Here is a 19,000-nt window from a genome sequence, read left to right as displayed (position 1 = left end):
AGCAAAATACATGCAATGAAAAGAGACTACATTCAATAATTTCGATCATATAGAGAGGTTTATTTCTCAATCTCCCAAAGACTTAAAATGAAAACATGGCAGCAAATCCCCAAAAGACAGGCAGTAGGTCTAATACTACATGAAAAAAAGGAAACAGAACATTAAAAGACAGAACATAAAAACAAGACAGACATCAAATTAGAATCCTTTTCCAAAAATAAATGTATCAAACCATTCTGTAGTAAAATTAAACCTCCCAAAAAGTCTAAACAAATATTTTGGGTTCAAAAATGTTAACCCCTTCATGACAATCAAAATACCAAGCAGTATGATGTAGCTAATGTGTAAAGAAAATGGCAGTATAAATAAAATAACCAAAAAGGAACATTCAGAAGAAGAAGAAAAAATTTATAAAAATCACAGAACTTACAGTATGACACCAATAAATAAAGCTTTTGGGAAACTATAACTTCAAACGGTCCAAATTCAAAACAATAATAATCCCCCTTCTGATAGCACTTATCAATTAGGTTGCACTACACTATGCCCTGAAGGACACATTTCCCCATGTCCCATGCTAGTAGTTAATCAATATCTGACATGGACCAAAGTGTATTTTGAATCTGCATAAATGGTACTCTCTCAGTCAATGAAAGGATTTGATTGATCCGTCTGAATTGATATATTTCATTGACAGAGTACCATTTAAGCAAATTCAACATATACTTTGGTCCATGTCAGACATTAACTACTAGCATACTTCATCAATTAAATCAGTCAATATGAATATACAAATAAGAATGATGCCAAAATGGAGCAATAACATTATCATTATTGACAAATATCCAGTCAGGAGTTTTGTAAAGGACATAAATTGTTTTAACACAAAAACCAAGGCTTGCCTGCCAAGGGAAGATCAACTACTGCAAATGTGCAAAACACAACCTTTTCAATAGGCCTACATATAATTGTAGTTAGTAGTAAACTACCTGTGGTGCAAGAAAGTGCTGGTTCATGCAACTCATCTATATAAAATGTGCATTGTACCTTCATGGTTCCACGTTTTTTGCTCTCTCACTATCTTGTTTATCTTTTTCATAATGTGTGTTTGACAGCAATCATGGGTTCAAATTTGTTCAGCAGGTTCTGTTGAAGTTCTTTGAGTAGATGATCCCGTTCCTCGGAATCCAGGAGAACTTGCTAAATAAAACAGGTTTACAAATCAAAATATTCCGTGTTAATTTTGGTCCACTCTTTAGTGCTTTTCTAAGGTCATGTATGGACATATCTCGCTCATGTACGGACATACCTCAATGAGTTTGTCTCTCTTCTCCAGGCTCTCCCTCAATTTCCTCTCCTCCCTCTCTTTGTCCTCCTTTTCGCTCCGCCAGGCTCGCTGTGTCTCCTTGTTCTCCTTCCCTCTCTCCCTCAGGTCGTTGGCTGTCTCGTTGAGTTGCTTTGACAGCGAAGACACCGTCTGACTATGATTCTGCTGTTGCTCCTTGAGAAGGAAGGGGGGAAGATGGGAAGAGGGGAAAGGTATAGGTTCAAATGACCAAACTATATTATAGGCTTGTTCTTTTAGGTACCTCACTGAAGATGACCTGAATTGTGTAAAAGACCATGGAAGACACACCACATCGCAGTATAAAGAGGGAGCATCTTACTAGTCTTAAATGGCTTCCTCTTCACTGATATGAAAGACAGGGATTGGTGAAATCATCCACTACCATCCTCGTTTGCACTCACCTGCACTATGCCCTGATAGTCCTGCAGGGCGGTGGTGAGTTTGGAGACCTCCCGGCACATGGTGGCGCTGTGTTCCTCTCTGTCCTGAAGCCAGGCTATCACCAGGCTCTCCTTCTCCTTCAGCTGAGAGGCCAGAGCCCTCTCTGCCCCGCCTCCTGACACCCCTTGGCTAATCACAGAGTCCGACAGTGCCTGAGGGAAAAGATAACAAATAATGAGGAAAGTCTACCTGAAGCGAGTGAACTCTAAAGAGCTACATGTAGAATTTAGGCATTGTAATTTCAGAAAAAAATCCATAAAATAGCTGCAGTAATAGTGGGTGAAAAATATATATTTTGGCCCAATACAAAATCGCATTCTAACATGCAGACTTTCTATTTGACAATAAAAGCCAGATCAGTTATGTAATGAAGATGGGTGGAAAAAACTAGAGCTGGGACGACAGACACTGCCTTACTCCTACCGAAGCATTTGTGTACGTCGGTAATATTCTATGATTTTGCTGTAGATTGTTCTAAAACTATTATTTGGTTAACAGTAATAGCCTATGCATTATGTTGATTCCTGCCCTTAAAGTATCTGCCTGTCCCTGTTTCGCAGTCGGCTGCTATGTGAGTGAGCCTCTCTCACTCACTCTCCCCACATTGTGCAAGGAGAAATGGAACAATACAGACATTTCACATTTGGAGCAACTTTGAAATTTGGAGAAACGTGGAGAAACGTCAGAATCTGATGTCAAATTGATAAAACGTAGATCGTTGTACAATGAACAAAAATATAAACGCAATATGTAAAGTGTTGGTCCCATGTTTCATAAGCTGAAATAAGATCCCATATGCACAAAAAGCTTATTTACCTCAAATGTTGTGCACAAATTTGTTTATATCCCTGTTAGTGAGAATTTCTGACAGGTGTAGCATATCAAGAAGCCTATTAAAAAGCATTATCATTACACAGACAATAAAAGCCCACACTGAAATGTGCAGTTGTCACAAAATAATGCCACAGAGGTCTCAAGTTCAGGGAGTGTGCAATTGGCATGCTGACTGCACCAGAACTGTTGCCAGATAATTGAATGTTCATTTCTCTACCATAAGCCACCTCCAACATCGTTTTAGGGAATTTGGCAGTACGTCCAACTGGCCTCACAACCGCACACCACCTGTTTGGCAACGTGTTGGCGAGCGGTTTGCAGATGTCAACGCTGTGTACACAGTGCCCCATGGTGGTGGTAGGTTTATGGTATGGGCAGGCATAAGCTACGGAMAATGAACACAATTGCATTTTATCGATGGCAAATTGAATGCACAGAGATACCTTGATGAGATCCTGAGGCCCATTGTCGTGCCATTCAGCCGCCACCATCACTTCATGTTTCAGCATGATACTGTCCGGGCTCAGGTTGCAAGGATCTGTACACAATTCCTGGAAGCTGCATGTGCCAGTTCTTCAATGGCCTGTGTACTCACCAGACATGTCACCCATTGAGCATGTTTGGGATGCTCTGGATCGACATGTACAACAGCGTGTTCTAGTTCCCGCCAATATCCAGCAACTTCGCACAGCTATTGAAGAGGAGTGGGACAACATTCCACAGCCCACAATCAACAGCCTGATCAACTCTATGCGAAGGAGATGTGTTGCGCTGCATGAGGTAAATGGTGGTCATACCAGATACTGACTGGTTTCTGATCCACGCCCCTAACTTCGTTTTTTTTAAGGTATCTGTGACCAACAGATGCATATCTGTATTCCCAATCATGTGAAATCAATAGATTAGGGCCTTTTAATTTATTAAAATCTTTGAAATTGTTGCATTTATATTTTTATTCAGTATACATAAAGTAGCCGAGGCGCATTAATTAGCCCACATTGCTAAATCTGATATTGTTGCTATCTAGCCAAGCGTTTTTAGTTCCCACTTCCTCAGTGAATTATATAGCCTACAGGCCAATATGCTGGCAAAAGAAAATCTCTCTCTCTATATATATATATATACACACACACACAGTACCAGCCAAAAGTTGACACACCTACTCATTCAAGGGTTTCTTTATTTTTACAATTTTCTACATTGTTGAATAGTGAAGACATCAAAACTATGAAATAACAATATGAAACCATTAAGTAACCAAAAAAGTGTAAAACAAATCAAAATATATTTCATATTTTAGATTCTTCAAAGTAGCCTTTGCCTTGATGACAGGCTTGCACACTCTTGGCATTCTCTCAACCAGCTCCATGAGGTAGTCACCTGGAATGCATTTCAATTAACAGGCGTTCCTTGTTAAAAGTTATATTGTGGAATTTCTTTCATTCTTAATGCGTTTGAGCCAATCAGTTGTGTTGTGACAAGGTAGGGGTGGTATACAGAAGACAGCCCTCTTTGGTAAAAGAGCAAGTCCATATTATGGCAAGAACTGCTCAAAAAGCAAAGAGAAACGACAGTCCATCATTACTTTAAGATATGAAGGTCAGTCAATGTGGAACATTTCAAGAACATTGAAAGTTTCTTCAAGTGCAGTCGCAAAAACCATCAAGCGCTATGATGAAACTGGCTCTTGTGAGGACCACCACAGGAAAGGAAGACCCAGAGTTACCTCTGCTGCAGAGGACAAATTCATTAGAGTTATCAGCCACAGAAATTGCAGCTAAATAAATGTTTCAGAGTTTAAGTGGCAGACATCAACATCAACTGTTCAGAGGAGACTGCGTGAATCAGGCCTTCATGGTCGAATTGCTGCAAAGAAACCACTACTAAAGGACACCAATAATAAGAAGAGGAGACTTGCTTGGTCCAAGAAACACGAGCAATGGACATTAGACTGGTGGAAATCTGTCCTTTGGTCTGGAGTCCAAATTTGAGATTTTTAGTACTAACCGCCATGTCTTTGTGAGACGCGGAGTAGGTGAACGGATGATCTCCGCATGTGTGGTTCCCACCGTGAAGCATGGAGGTGGTGTGATTGTGTGGGGGTGCTTTGCTGGTGACACTGTCTGTGATATATTTAGAATTCAAGGCACACTTAACCAGCATGGCTACCACAGCATTCTGCAGCAATACGCCATCCTCTCTTGTTTGCGCTTGGTGGGACTATTGTTTGTTTTATAAACAAGACAATGACCCAACACACCTCCAGGCTGTGTAAGGGCTATTTGACCAAGGAGGAGAGTGATGGAGTGCTGCATCAGATGACCTGGCCTCCATAATTATCCAACCTCAACCCAATTGAGATGGCTTGGGATGAGTTGGACCACAGAGTGAAGGAAACTCCTTCAAGACTGTTGGAAAAGCATTCCAGGTGAAGCTGGTTGAGAGAATGCCAAGGGTGTGCAAAGCTGTCATCAAGGCAAACGGTGGCTACTTTGAAGAATCTAAAATATATTTTGATTTGTTCAACACTTTTTTGGTTACTACATGAATCCATGTGTGTTATTTCATAGTTTTGATGTCTTCACTACTATTCTTCAATGTAGAAAACAGTAAAAAAAAAAAAATGGAATGAGTAAGTGTGTCCAAACTTTTGACTGGTACTGTATATGCACAAAGAGCCAAAACATAAATCGAATAATTCTGGATCCTATTTTGACAGGTTGCACATCAAAATATCAATCATGCATTCCCTGAATATGTTAGATAAATAGCTTACCTTTTTAAATATTAGGCTACCATCTCAGTTGACTGTAAAAATGTGTCTAGAGCCCTGGGGCTAATGCAAAGTAACTGTACATTAAAACAATGTTTTATTGTTGTAGCAATGTTCCCGCAATTTTTTTTGGGCACTGAGCAAATGTTTGGTCTTGTGAGAGGAAACTTGAACCTTGTGAGAATTTTGTGTAACTTCTGGTGCACGTTTACAGTGAACACTGAGGCTGTCCGTCCCCTTACAGTTTTAGACAGTAGCCAATAGGCTATTGTGGCTATTTGAGCATAATGTAGGCAACAAAACAGTGCGAATCCCATAACATTTTCACATGGAAATAGCTTTTGATTTCTATGACATAGCCTATATTTGCTGTTCAGGCCTACATCTCATGAGACTTTAAAAAAAAATAACATTATGAAGGGCTTGACATTAATTCATAACTTTTTACCGGGTCTGTAACAACATTGGCCAAATAGGTGACTGTACATTGCATTTTATTAATGTTGTATGATGCAAGAAACCACTTTACAAAATAAAATGTATTATCATTACCATACAGAGAATTAGACAATGTAGGCTACCCCTCTGTCTATTAGCTTATTTGCATATTCAAGCCTGTCTCAAAATACAACGCCCCTTTAGACATATCAGCTTTTTACCAAGACAGCTTGAAATGTAGCCTACATGTTTTGTGTTCTTGTAGGAAGCATTAACTCCCCATTGCTGACCTTTACTTATCTATAACTGGGCTAATAACTTGGTAACTAGCTAAGAATATCAACAAATGTGCATATGCGCTCTGTGGTCTGATCTGAAAAGCTCAAGACCGCTGATGGGCGACACCCGCCAATATAATTCTACTCGGTTGGGCMAAATCAGAGACTCAATCTTGCAAAGTTAGATTTGTTTTGGTTTGTTGCATTGAAAATGGGTTGATATGTTGATTCGATCACAGATAAAACAATCTATATAGTGCAAACCAGTGGGGCGAACTCCGTTAAGTGCGTCTCTGTGCATCATGGTATTTATTCTGCGCGTCAGTCCTGTTGGACTAATAGGCGTGGCCATCTCCTCCTCAAGCACAAGGCAGCCAAACATAGAAATTGCTCTGTCATTTCCTGGTTGATAAAATTCTACACTCTTCGAACTATTTCAGTTTATGTGAGAAAACATGCACTGAATAGTTCATTATCATTAGTATCATTGTACCATCTACATCGCAGTGAAATATCTACGACTGTTTGAAGTTGGTGGACGAAACGGAAAGTAAAATAGTCTCCACCATGGTCCATGCTATCCGGGATCCTTTGATGTCGGATAGCACTAACCTCTCCACCGTATTGCAGGGAACTGGTATGCGTGGGAGTGGGTTGTTTATATTCAGCCTAAGTGTTGTTGCAAGTCGCCTAGCTTCCACATCGTAGAGACAATCGACATGTAGCACCTTTAACTTGAATAACAGAGGTCAGTGCTTACAGCACTGGTTACTGAACCCGACACAAACAATTGTGGCCACACTAAAAAGAGATATACCTGGAATCAATTATATTTAGATCAGGAATGGTCAATGTGAATAGATATTCAAATTACTCAAAACACTATATTTCAAGACATCTGGGTCTGTATTCACAAAGCATCTCAGAGTAGGAGTCCTCATCTCAAAAAGTGTGGACCTTACTGTGAAATGCTTACTTACAAGCCCTTAACCAAGAGTGCATTTCAAGAACAAGAACATTTGACCAAGTAAACTAAAATAAAAAAGTAACACAATAAGAATAACAAGGCTATATACAGGGGGCACCGGTACCGAGTCAGTGTSCAGGCTAGTTGAGGTAATCTGTATATGTAGGTGGGGGCGAAGTGACTATGCATGGGTAACAAACAAACAGCAAGTAGCAGCATTGTACAAAAGGGGGGGGTCAAWGTAAATTGTCCTGTGGCGATTTTTATGAATTGTTCAGCAGTCTAATGGCTTGGGGGTAGAAGCTGTTGAGGAGCCTTCTGGTCCTAGACTTGGCGCTCCGGTATTGCTTGCCGTACGGTAGCAGAGAAAACAGTCTATATCCAGTCACTTGGGTGACTGGAGTCTCTGACAATTTTATGGGTTTTCCTCTGACACCGCCTATTATATAGGTCCTGGATGGCAGGAAGCTTGGCCTCAGTGATGTACTGGGCTGTTCGCACTACCCTCTGTAGTGTCTTACGGACAGATGCCGAGCAGTTGCCATACCAGGCGGTGATGCAACCGGTCAGGATGCTCTCGATGGTGCAGGTGTAGAACCTTTTGAGGATCTGGGGACCCTTGMCAAATCTTTTCAGTCTCCTGAAGGGGAATAGGTTTTGTCGTGCCCTCTTCACGACTGTCTTGGAGTGTTTGGACCATGATAGATYATTGGTGATGTGGAGACCAAGGAACWTGAAACTCTCGACCTGCTCCACTACARCCCCGTCAATGTTAATGGGGACCTGTTCGGCCCRCCTTTTCCTGTAGTCCACGATCAGCTCATTTGTCTTGCTMACATTGACRGAGAGGTTGTTGTCCTGGCACCACACTGCCAGTTCTCGGACCTTCTCCCTATAGRCCGTCTCATCRTTGTCGGTGATCAGGCCTACCACTGTTGTGTCGTCAGAAAACTTAATGATGGTGTTGGAGTTGTGTTCGGCCACGCAGTCATGGGTGAACAGGGAATACAGGAGGGGACTAAGTACACACCCCTGAAGGGCCCCAGTGTTAAGGATCAGTGTGGCAGACGTGTTGTTGCCTACTCTTACCACCTGGGGACGGTCTGTCAGGAAGTCCAGGATCCAGTTGCAGAGGGAGGTGTTTAGTYCCAGRGTCCTTAGCTTATTGATGAGCTTCATGGGCACTATGATGTTGAATGCTGAGCTGTATTCAATGAACAGCATTCTYACATAGGTGTTCCTTTTGTCCAGGTGAGAAAGGGCAGTGTGGAGTGCGATTGAGATTGCGTCATCTGTGGMTCTGTGGAGGTGGTATGCGAATTGGAGTGGGTCTAGRGTGTCCGGGAGGATGCTGTTGATGTGAGCCATGACCAGCCTTTCAAAGCACTTCATGGCTACAGATGTGASTGCCACGGGGCAGTAATCATTTAGGCAGGTTACCTAAGCTTCCTTGGGCACWGGGACTATGGTGGTCTGCTTGAAACATGTAGGTATTACAGACTCGGTCAGGGACAGGTTGAAAATATCAGTGAAGACACTTGACAGTTGGTCTGTGCATGCTTTGAGTACACGTCCTGGTAATMTGTCTGGCCMATAGCTTTGTGAATGTTGTTAACCTGTTTAAAAGGTTTTGTTCACATCGGCTACCGAGAGCGTTATCACACAGTTATCCAGAACAGCTGGTGCTCTAGTGCATGCTTCAGTGTTGCTTGCCTAAAAGTGAGCATAAAAGGCTCGTCTGGTTGGCTCGCGTCACTGGGCGGCTCGGGTCTGGGTTTCCCTTTCTAGTCCGTAATAGTTTTCGAGCCCTGCCACATCCGACGAGCGTCAGAGCCGGTGTAATAGGATTCAATCTTAATCCTGTATTGACGCTTTGCTTGTTTGATGGTTCGTCTGAGGGCATAGCGGGATTTCTTATAAGTGTCCGGATTAGTCTCCCGCTCCTTGAAAGYGGCAGCTCTAGCCTTTAGCTCAATGCAGATGTTGACTGTAATCCATGGCTTCTGGTTGGGATATGTATGTACAGTCACTGTGGGGACAACGTCATCGATGCACTTATTGATGAAGCTGATGACTGAGGTGGTGTATTMCTCAATGCCATTGGACGAATCCTGGAACATATTCCAGTCTGTGCTAGCAAAACAGTCCTGTAGCKTAGCATCCGCGTCATCTGACCACTTCCGTATTAAGTGACTGGTACTTCCTGCTTTAGTTTTTGCTTGTAAGCAGGAATCAGGAGGATAGAATTATGGTCAGATTTGCCAAATGTAGGGCGGGGGAGAGMTTTGTATGCATCTCTGTGTGTGGAGTAATGGTGGTCTAGGATTTTTTTCCCACCCTGGTTGCACATGACACGCTGGTTTAAAATTTGGTAAAACTGATATAAATTTTCCTGAATTAAAGTCCCCAGCCACTAGGAGYGCCGCTTCTGGGTGAGCATTTTCTTCTTTGTTTATGGCCTTATAGAGTTGGTTGAGAGCAGTCTTCGTGCCAGCTTCGTTTTGTGGTGGTAAATAGACGGCTACGAATAATACAGATGAGAACTCTCTTCATAGATAATATGGTCTGCAGCTTATCATATGGTACTCAACCTCAGGCGAGAAATACCTCGAGACTTCTTTAATATTAGACATCACGCACCAGCTGTTATTGACAAAAAAAAGACACCGCCCCCCCCACCCCTCATCTTACCAGAGGTAGCGTCTCTGTTCTGTCGTTGCATGGAAAATCCTGCTAGCTCTATGTTGTCCATATCTTCGTTCAGCCACGTCTCAGTGAAACATAAGATGTTACAGTTTTTAATGTCCCGTTGGTAGGATAATCTTAATAGTAGGTCATCAATTTTATTTTCCAATGATTGTACATTAGCAAGAAGAATGGAAGGCATTGGGAGTTTACAGGATTCTCAGAAGGATCCCCRATCTGCGTCCCCTTTTCCGGCGTCTTCTCTTCACGCAAAAGGCGTGGATCTGGGCCTGTTCCAGTGAAAGCAGGATATCCTTCTCGTCGGACCTAATTTAATTCAACCTATAGAGATACTGTATGTTGAGGTGACCCCCTCACCTGCATGTCTTTCTGAGAGCTCTCTAGCGCCTGCTTCAGGCAGAGGAGAAGTGACTCTTTCTCCTGTAGGACTGCTTTGAGGGCCTGGTCCCGCTGTCTCCACACTTCCCTCTCCTTCTGCACCTCCCGATGCCCTCGCTCCTTCTCAACCAGCTCCACTCTCAGTTCCTGGGGGTTAGAAGAAGAAAAAACAAAGCCCTTATGTGAGAAATTACTAGTAACACCTTTGACTGAGTGACTATAGTGCATCCAGGACAATGTTACCTTTGTTAATGAAAGTGAGTGAATACAACTAAGTGAAAGAAAGTGTGTGTGTGTGTACTTGTTCTACAGCAACTGCCATACACTGGTAGCACAGCAATCACAGGTGTGTGTGTGTGTGTGTGTGTGTGTGTGTGTGTGTTCAACTTCAGACTCACATTGATGATGTCCTGGTTACATTGGAGTACAGTGTTGAGTGTGGAGAGGTCTTTCTCCCGGCCTCTCCCAGCTTTCTTCAGTGCCTCCAGCTCGCTCTCCATCCTCTTCTCCTTCTCACTCATCTCAGAGCGCAGAGCCCCCAGGGCTAGCTAAAGATGAGGTAGAACATAAGACATCAGCAAAATAACCTTGTACAGAAATGCTCTATATCCCATATTATACAACGGGTGGGTCTAATCTCGAATGCTGATTGGTTAAAAACGCATACCAGCCAGTGTCTATTCCACAAATTGCCACCGKCTAAATATATGATGTTAAAATGCCTATTTACTCTGTTCCATCTGACTGTGCAATCCACTGTCTCATCAGCCCAGTCAGGCAACTTATAAACTTGATTTCCACTATAAAAAGCATCTAGATATTATCTCAGATTTATTTTAGACTATCAATTTGTTTTCAACAGTGGAKATTTGTATAAACCTTGCAGTCTGTCGCGCGACATTTGCAACATCGTATTTCAATATTGAAACAATCTTTTGCTGTCCCATAGTAATGAACGTGTCGGGATTTGGGACGAGATAGACAGGCAGGCACCATTTCTCTGCCAGTCGAAATCATGAAATCAGCTGGAGTCATTTTTATGGATATACACAAAAAATGTCAATTGAAAAAAGTTACAACGAAACGCAGCTAATTTGCAGTCTTTCCAGCTTCAGTTTGAAGTGATTTTGTTACGGTAGCTGTGTAGTTGGCTAGCTCCCCTGAACAACAGTGTCCTGACAAGTGTGCACATTTTCTATGCCAAGGGAAATCGCACCTAATTAACTCATTGTTATGGATGTATCCAAATAAATGTCACTAGAAAACAGCTTAAACAAATGCAGCTATTTTGCTGTTATTCTGGCTGCACTTGACTGTAAGTTARCTGTAGTTGGCTAGCTAGCAAGCAAGGGATAAGAACATTTAGAACAAATGACTGGGTCGCGTCCATAGATACAGAACAAGTAGAGTGAACGACTGGGYCGCGTCTCTAGCAACCCTAGATGTGTGTTGGGACTATATCTTGTGGAAGGATGAAATTAATCAAAATAACATTTAATGAAAATATGTCAATCATTATTTGAATATGTTGTTAACCCGTTGTATTAAAAGTGATAATGCCAKAAAAGCTAGTGTTTGGAGGATATATTGGCACGGTTTGCCAGAGACGTCGTCTMGGGCCCAACAACACCCATACCAATATATCCTCCAAACACCGGCTTCTCTGGCATTATCACTTAAGTAATGTCATATTAAAAAAGGAAATATTCACGCATATTATTGTCCATACTTTGACAGTCTACACAAGTTTATTTTGAGTAAAAAAAAATTTTTTTATTCTAAACCAATAGCTTATTCAAATCATAATCAAATGGGATCAATCTGAGCCCTCACCTTATTGTCGGAGAGAGTTTGTTTCAGATTGTCAGTGAGTGCTTGTGTCAGTCTGTCAGCCATGTCTGTCCCTGTCCCCACCTCAACACACATCTTCCTGATCAGACACATGCACTCCTGAGACAGACAGGGAGACAGGAAATGACTGTCTAATCATGGAATAACACACGGCTTGTCCCAGAGATGGCTTCAGAAAAGGACATGATGTGATATATGAAAAAAATAACATTAAATGATATCAATTACACCAGAATACAAAAACTKCATTTAAACAAATGTCTCAATGATAAATTGAGACAATGATAAATATTGAGACAGTGATCGTTAAGAAAACAGGGKTTTCCCCAACCACTCACGGTTGGATTGCTGTTACAGTGCTATTTGGGTTGATAATTGGATTTGTTTCCGACATTTCTTGATTTTCTTTGTTTTAAAAAAAATGGATTTTTTGTGTACCCGTTTGACATTTTACTGCATTGTTAGGAGCTAGCAATATAAGCATTTCACTGCACCTGCTATAACATTAGCTAAACTGTGTACACACCCAAATAAATGTGACAATAAAAACATTCAAATATATGTCAGTACCAGTCAAAAGTTTGGACACACCTACTTATTTTTACCATTTTCTACATTGTAGAATAATAGTGAAGAYATCAAAACTATGAAATAACCAAGTGTTAAACAAATTAAAATATATTTTATATTTGAGGTTCTTCAAAGTAGCCACCTTTTGCCTTGATGACAGCGTTGCACACTCTTGGCATTCTCTCAACCAGCTTCATGAGGTAGTCAACTACAATTATTTTCCAAAAGTCTTGAAGGCGTTCCGTACATATGCTGAGCACTTGTTGGCTGCTTTTCCTTCACTCTGCGGTCCAACTCACCCCTAACCATCTGAATTGGGTTGAGGTTAGGTGATTGTGGAGGCCAAGTCATCTGATGCAGCACTCCATCCCTCTCCTTCTTTGTCAAATAGCCCTTACACAGCCTGGAGGTGTGTTGGRTCATTGTCCTRTTGAAAAACAAATGATAGTCCCACCAAGCGCAAACAAGAGAGGATGGCGTATTGCTGCAGAATGCTGTGGTAGCCATGCTGGGTAAGTGTGCCTTGAATTCAAAATATATCACAGACAGTGTCACCAGCAAAGCACCCCCACACAATCACACCACCTCCATGCTTCACAGTGGGAACAACACATGCGGAGATCACCCGTTCACCTACTCCGCATCTCACAAAGACATGGCGGTTAGTACTAAAAATCTCAAATTTGGACTCATCAGACCAAAGGACAGATTTCCACAGGTCAAATATCCATTGCTCTTGTTTCTTGGCCCAAGCAAGTTTTTTCTTATTATTGGTGTCCTTTAGTGGTAGTTTCTTTGCAGCAATTCAACCATGAAGGCCTGATTCACGCAGTTTCCTCTGAACAGTTGATGTTGATAGGTGTCTGTTACTTGAACTCTGTGAAGCATTTATTTCGGCTGCAATCTGAGGTGCAGTTAATTGCCGATTTCTGAGGCTGATAACTATAATGAACTTATCCTCTGCAGCAGAGGTAACTCTGGGTATTCCTTTCCTGTGGCGGCCCTCATAAGAGCCAGTTTCAACATAGCGCTTGATGGATTTTGACATTTTCCGTATTGACTGATCTTCATATCTTAAAGTAATGATGGACTGTCATTTYTCTTTGCTTTTTGAGCAGTTCTTGCCATAATATGGACTTGGTCTTTTACCAAATAGGGCTATCTTCGAGATACCACCCATACCTTGTCACAACACAACTGATTGGCTCAAGCGCAATAAGAAGGAAAGAAATCCCACAAATTAMCTTTTAACAAGGCTCGCCTGTTAATTGAAATGCATTCCAGGTGACTACCTCATGAAGCTGGTTGAGAGAATGCCAAGAGTGTGCAAACCTGTCAAGGAAAAGGGTGGCTACTTTGAAGAATCTAAAATACACAATAYATTTTAATTTGTTGACACTTTTGTGGTTACTACATGATTCCATATGTGTTATTTCATAGTTGTGATGTCTTCACTATTATTCTACAATRTAGAAAATAGTACAAATAAAGAAAAACCCTGGAATGAGTAGGTGTGTCCAAACYTTTGACTGGTACTCTATTAAACCGATTTGATTTATCTATTTGGCTATGTTATGTTAAGCTAAGGAAGTTCTCACCCATACAAACTTCAGTGATGAAAATTGATTTCTATCTGCTAATACCACTATATCTTAAGTTAGATCTGGGAGTTTAAGAGCTTGGGGTATCCATGTTGTGATGGCAACATTCCACTAGCTCAGCCAGTGTCTCATTTCTGAGTGAAGTGGATCCCTGTGTTTTCAGCATGACTGCATTGTCTCCCCTCATAGAATCACTATGAATCACTCACCTGGATAACTCGGTCTCTGCTGTGCAGGGAATGCCCCAAACTCTGCAGAAGCAAGTTTCCCCCGTCCTTCTGCKGCAACTGAAAAAGCCATAATCACGYCATACACAGCACTTAGATGAAGGATGTCAAGTCAACAGGGGGCTGGCATTGTTGCAGCGATATTAGAGCAGACTAGCCTGGTCCTAGATCAGTTTGTGTTGTCTTTCAAACTGATGACAATGACCTCAGGCGTTGCCAAGACAGCACAAACAGATCTGGGACCAGGCTGGAGCAGCAGACCTCTCCATTTTGAAGCCAGTGTCTTGTGGGTGATATATGCCACTATGTTACAGCTGATTCTTTCAAAGAATGCAGGCAATCAGTTTGTATTCTTGTAATAAATTTAGAACACACAGTATAAGCCTATAATCTGCCCTGCAAGTGCCAAATGTGCAAGTTCCCCACCACAAAAGCTTGRTATACTGTAAGACCTCACACAGAACACACAAATACTTAATCCCAATGATTGATTTATTTGAACTTTTCTCGGATTGGGTGGAGCTAATGCCAGATTCCAGGCAAATTAAAATAATTCCTTGTGTAGAGCTGACTGTGGTGCTCTTAATCGTCAAAGCTCTTCGTGGATTTACAGCTCCCATTCCCAGACTGAACTTGCTAATAGGGTTTCTTAAAATATCCCAAAAACTGGAACTCAAGCCAGACCTAAATCTCAGACGTGAATCTCATGAAATGAGAATCAGCTTAGGTAAAATACCTTAACAGCTGGGGGTGAGGCCCAGACATGCTAGAACCATAGGTAGGTGCCGGGTTGAATAACTTGAGTCTACTGTAAGGCGATAAGGCTAACAGACGCCACTCAGCAGCTGAGTAGCATGTTAATGATCTCTTTATGAAAAGCCAACCTGAGCTGCAGGGCAAACTCCTCTAGTTGGGGAAGATTCCAGGGAGATGTGTGGTTGTGTGTGTGCGGTTATATGAACGCACCTGCATTAAGGAAAGGGGACACTCCCTCGTCCAGAGACCAAACAAACTGTAACACACCCATCATTCCTTGCATAATGCTTTATTTGTGCTTAGTCAATACAAGCAGGGCTTAAAGACATTGCTATCCAAGTGATTCTGAAGACGTACTTGAGTGAGCACACACACATGCAGAGGAAGCATGTTAGGGACACTATGTTCAGGCCATTATATTGCTGTGCACCGGCTGACTAGGCCTATACCTGTTTATCGTGTATAAAATGTCAGCAGTCAGTTATCATGACAGGGAGTGTCAACCTTAGTTGTGTGTGCGCAACCAAATTATCATGACACTTCCATTCCACTCACCAATTTAAACTGTTTTCTTTCTCAATTGAGTTACTATAAATACTATGGACCGGTTCCCCAGAGACTGCCTAGTCCTGGAGAATCTCCATTGAGAATGCATTTTCCATGACTGGCCTTCATTTGTGTCTGGGAATCCAGCTGAAAATGTCTAAACAAGAGGGAAACAAGTAGAGTGAAAAATCTAACTACTCAGTGCTTACCTTAATCCAATCCTCTGGTCCACTGACATTGGKATCTGGTTTGGTTTTGGTCCCGTGTTTAAGCTCAGTTTCGAGGGTCTTGATKCGTGCCATAGCTTGATCAAGCTGTCCTCTCAACTGTCTGACTGCAAGGTGCACTCGACCTGTATTGCTCTGAAATGAAATAAGAAAACGGCATTTTGTGAAAGACATATAAGTTGTCACTTTTAATTCTGTTGAAGTCCTATTCCTGTATTTATAAGTAAGAAAATATTCCGTGTTGGACCTTTGTACTGGCTACAGACATTATAGACCCTAGATGACATATTACTGACAACTAAGTAAATATTTACACTCCGTGATAGACGGAGTGATCCACAGACCACAGGCAAGGCAACCTGTCGGAAAATCCTCATTTAGGGCAGATATTTTCCTGACCAGGGAAGGGCTCATTTATAGGCTATGGGAACCCAAAGTGTTGTCGTCAGGAAATAATCCTTGCCCAACTCATAATAACTTCCTGTCGTTATTTGGCATGCTGGATTTTGATAGAATATAAGAGATATCTCACCTCTCTGTGTAGTGGAATAAACTCGTCCCTCAATTCAGTCAAAACATCATTGGTTTCTCCATCCACTTCCTCTCCTCCATTCTCCCGCTCTCCAAAATTCAGCACCCTTGTTACCTTAGGGGGGGATGTCTCACCTACCTCTCCTGAATATCGCCCTTCCCTCTTTCCCAAAATGGGAATCTTACTCCCCGAAGGTGAATTGACAGGCTTTCCTTCAATACCTTTCAACTCTCTGAGGACCAGGAGTGACAAATCACCTGGAAAATCAAATGGATCACGGCAATCCAGCGAATCCAGTGATTGGATGGACTCAGTGCGAGAGGAGGCTCGTAAGGAGAGAGTGGATCCAGCCAATGACGCTGGGCTAGAGCTTAGCGACGGCACTCTTGACCAATGAAGAGGCATGCTCTGCGACTTGTTCCTCGATAGGGCCAAGGGGGGAAAGGGTTGGAAGGGTAGGCGGCGGGGAACCCCACAAACTGACTCATAGGCGGAATCGGACACCCTCAGAGAATCACATCCCTCACAATTTTTCCCCTTTGTGCATCTTTTCCCCGTTCTCCTGAAGTATGGACATGCGTCCCATTTCTCAGACCAGCACTCATACTCTGACAGGGCCATGTTCTCCTTCAACATTTCATTGTAACCCTCTCTGTCTCCCATTCCCTCACCATCCTCCTCACTAGTGCTGCTCCTCATCCTGAAATCCTGAGGGTGTCGCTGGCGGTAAGCGCTGCGTACCCACTGCCTGACCTTGTCCCTCTCCTGGGTCAACTTCTGAAGCCTCTCAGAGGATAAGACCCTCACTCTGGAAATGACAGAGTCAAACTTGAAAACCCGCTCTAGAACTGAAACGCATTTGCCACACAAGAACTCCCCCCGCCCACTGCCCCGTGATACAGACTGGCCTAGTATGTGTGTCAGCACAGAGAGAAGGTCCATGGCTTTAGAAGGTGAGGAAAGGGACGAGAGAGAAACCGTGGAGCCAAGAGACATGGTGCTACCTGCAAAGTGGGAAAAGAAAACATTAGAACAGATACACGCACATACACACAGAGAAGAGCACACACAAACACACCTCACCCCAGGGGCTGCTTTGAGAAGACCTGGAGAGACTTCCTCTGCCCAGCGAGTCTGATGGGGTCTGAGGCTGACCATCTTTCTTGTTCTGACGCCCAAAGAGCCATCGCCGTTGGTTACCGTGCAGGTCACCCCCACACACCAGACATTCCTCACCTTTGCCTCTGGAGGACATAGTAGACGGAAGGGCTAGAAAATCCCCTTATGTCCACAGAATGATCTTCAATATTCTGTTGGAATAAGGCAGAACAGATTATTTGCTGCAGCTTTAACTAAATGTATTCTAAACTTTTTGATCATGGTGTAGAGAATGGTTGGATATCTAATCTTAGAATTACATTCTGTATAATTGCACTTGCTGGCTGTGACATTCAAATATGTTTTTCCAAGTTAGAACTGGCTTCACTTTTGGCCCACTTATATAAAAAAATGATTATACTTGGCTGTTTAGCCTAATTCAGTTATCTGCTCTCACTAACTTGCCGCTTAAGAGCCTCGATTTTTTGCTTTGCCTCAGTGCGCTTTAATATTATAGTGTGGATGTTTTGCTCAACGTGTTGGCTCTTTTAGCACAGAGCTGAGTGTTTACAGTTGCAACCCACAGCCGCCTACACGTCGACCTTGAACCACGCTGTCAGTACATTTCGCAAACAGTCAAAGCGAAAAAACAAGTCTCGCAAACGCTCTCCCCGCCATTCGTTTCACTGCTCGCTTGTACCTATCATTATGAACTTTAGACAACAGCAGGCTATTCTATTCCTATACAATATCGAAATATGTATCTTACACCAGCAGCTGTCGTCTCTTTCTGTTGCCCGCGGTACACAACCTATAACCAAAACCAATGACCTGTCTATGCAGTCCTATTTTAAGCAGCTGAGGTGTGTAAATAAGTTTCATTCCGACAACGCGGAAAGTTCTAGGCTACGTGTTCACCGTCTGAATCAAGTTAAGCAGTATGACTTCACCAAATTAATTATCCTTCCTTTAGAGATTGCCAAAATCACAGATTTGTTTTCTATACATCCACTTTTAGTCCATCTGCATGCATAAAGCGTTTGGATGAGTATTGTTTATCTGTCTCGATAAATTAAATCTGGTTTCGCGCTCTGAACACGATAAAATTGGGAAATCTTGAACGCAAACATTAATCCCGGTGGCGTCCTCGGTGAAGTTAACCGGGTCCCATCTACATTTTCTAAAAACATGAATGACTTTACAAATGACCACATAGTAAAAAAAAAAAAAAAAACAATAATAAAAAATTAAAAAGTGTCTTACAATGTCAACCAGGAACTCGAGCGCACTGCAGTTGCCTACACCGGAAAGGAGCTGTGAGTATGCACTACCTTGCTGACGTCATTAGTCATACCTGGGGTGTATTCATTACGCCAATTCTGTTGCAAAACGTTTCGTAAACGGAACGAAACGGGGAGGGACCTACCTG

The 19,000-nt window shown here is 42.3% G+C and overlaps 1 protein-coding gene across 5 annotated transcripts; it reads right to left on the bottom strand.

The window, feature by feature from the left end:
• Positions 1-39: 39 nt before the first annotated feature.
• Positions 40-18,922, bottom strand: LOC111958913 (coiled-coil domain-containing protein 18). Of its 5 annotated transcripts, none has more exons than XM_023980256.1 (11): positions 18,835-18,922; positions 17,557-17,783; positions 16,474-17,477; positions 15,924-16,076; positions 14,395-14,472; positions 11,997-12,113; positions 10,562-10,711; positions 10,143-10,310; positions 1,750-1,941; positions 1,310-1,501; positions 40-1,200 (listed from the first exon to the last, which is right to left on the bottom strand). In XM_023980256.1, exons 2-11 carry the CDS (start codon positions 17,726-17,728, stop codon positions 1,096-1,098), a joined length of 2,331 nt encoding a protein of 776 aa, XP_023836024.1. In that variant the 5' UTR covers positions 17,729-17,783; positions 18,835-18,922; the 3' UTR covers positions 40-1,095. The 5 variants fall into 5 exon arrangements, with proteins under 5 accessions (XP_023836024.1, XP_023836025.1, XP_023836026.1 ...); XM_023980257.3 differs by lacking the exon at positions 18,835-18,922 and adding an exon at positions 18,341-18,754; XM_023980258.3 differs by lacking the exon at positions 18,835-18,922 and adding an exon at positions 17,892-18,247.
• Positions 18,923-19,000: the final 78 nt, after the last annotated feature.

The sequence above is a fragment of the Salvelinus sp. IW2-2015 genome, linkage group LG35 (assembly GCF_002910315.2).
Source record: "Salvelinus sp. IW2-2015 linkage group LG35, ASM291031v2, whole genome shotgun sequence".
NCBI classification, from domain to species: domain Eukaryota; kingdom Metazoa; phylum Chordata; class Actinopteri; order Salmoniformes; family Salmonidae; genus Salvelinus; species Salvelinus sp. IW2-2015.
Note: the sequence above shows the minus strand (reverse complement) of the source record. Positions and strands in the feature narration are given on the sequence as shown.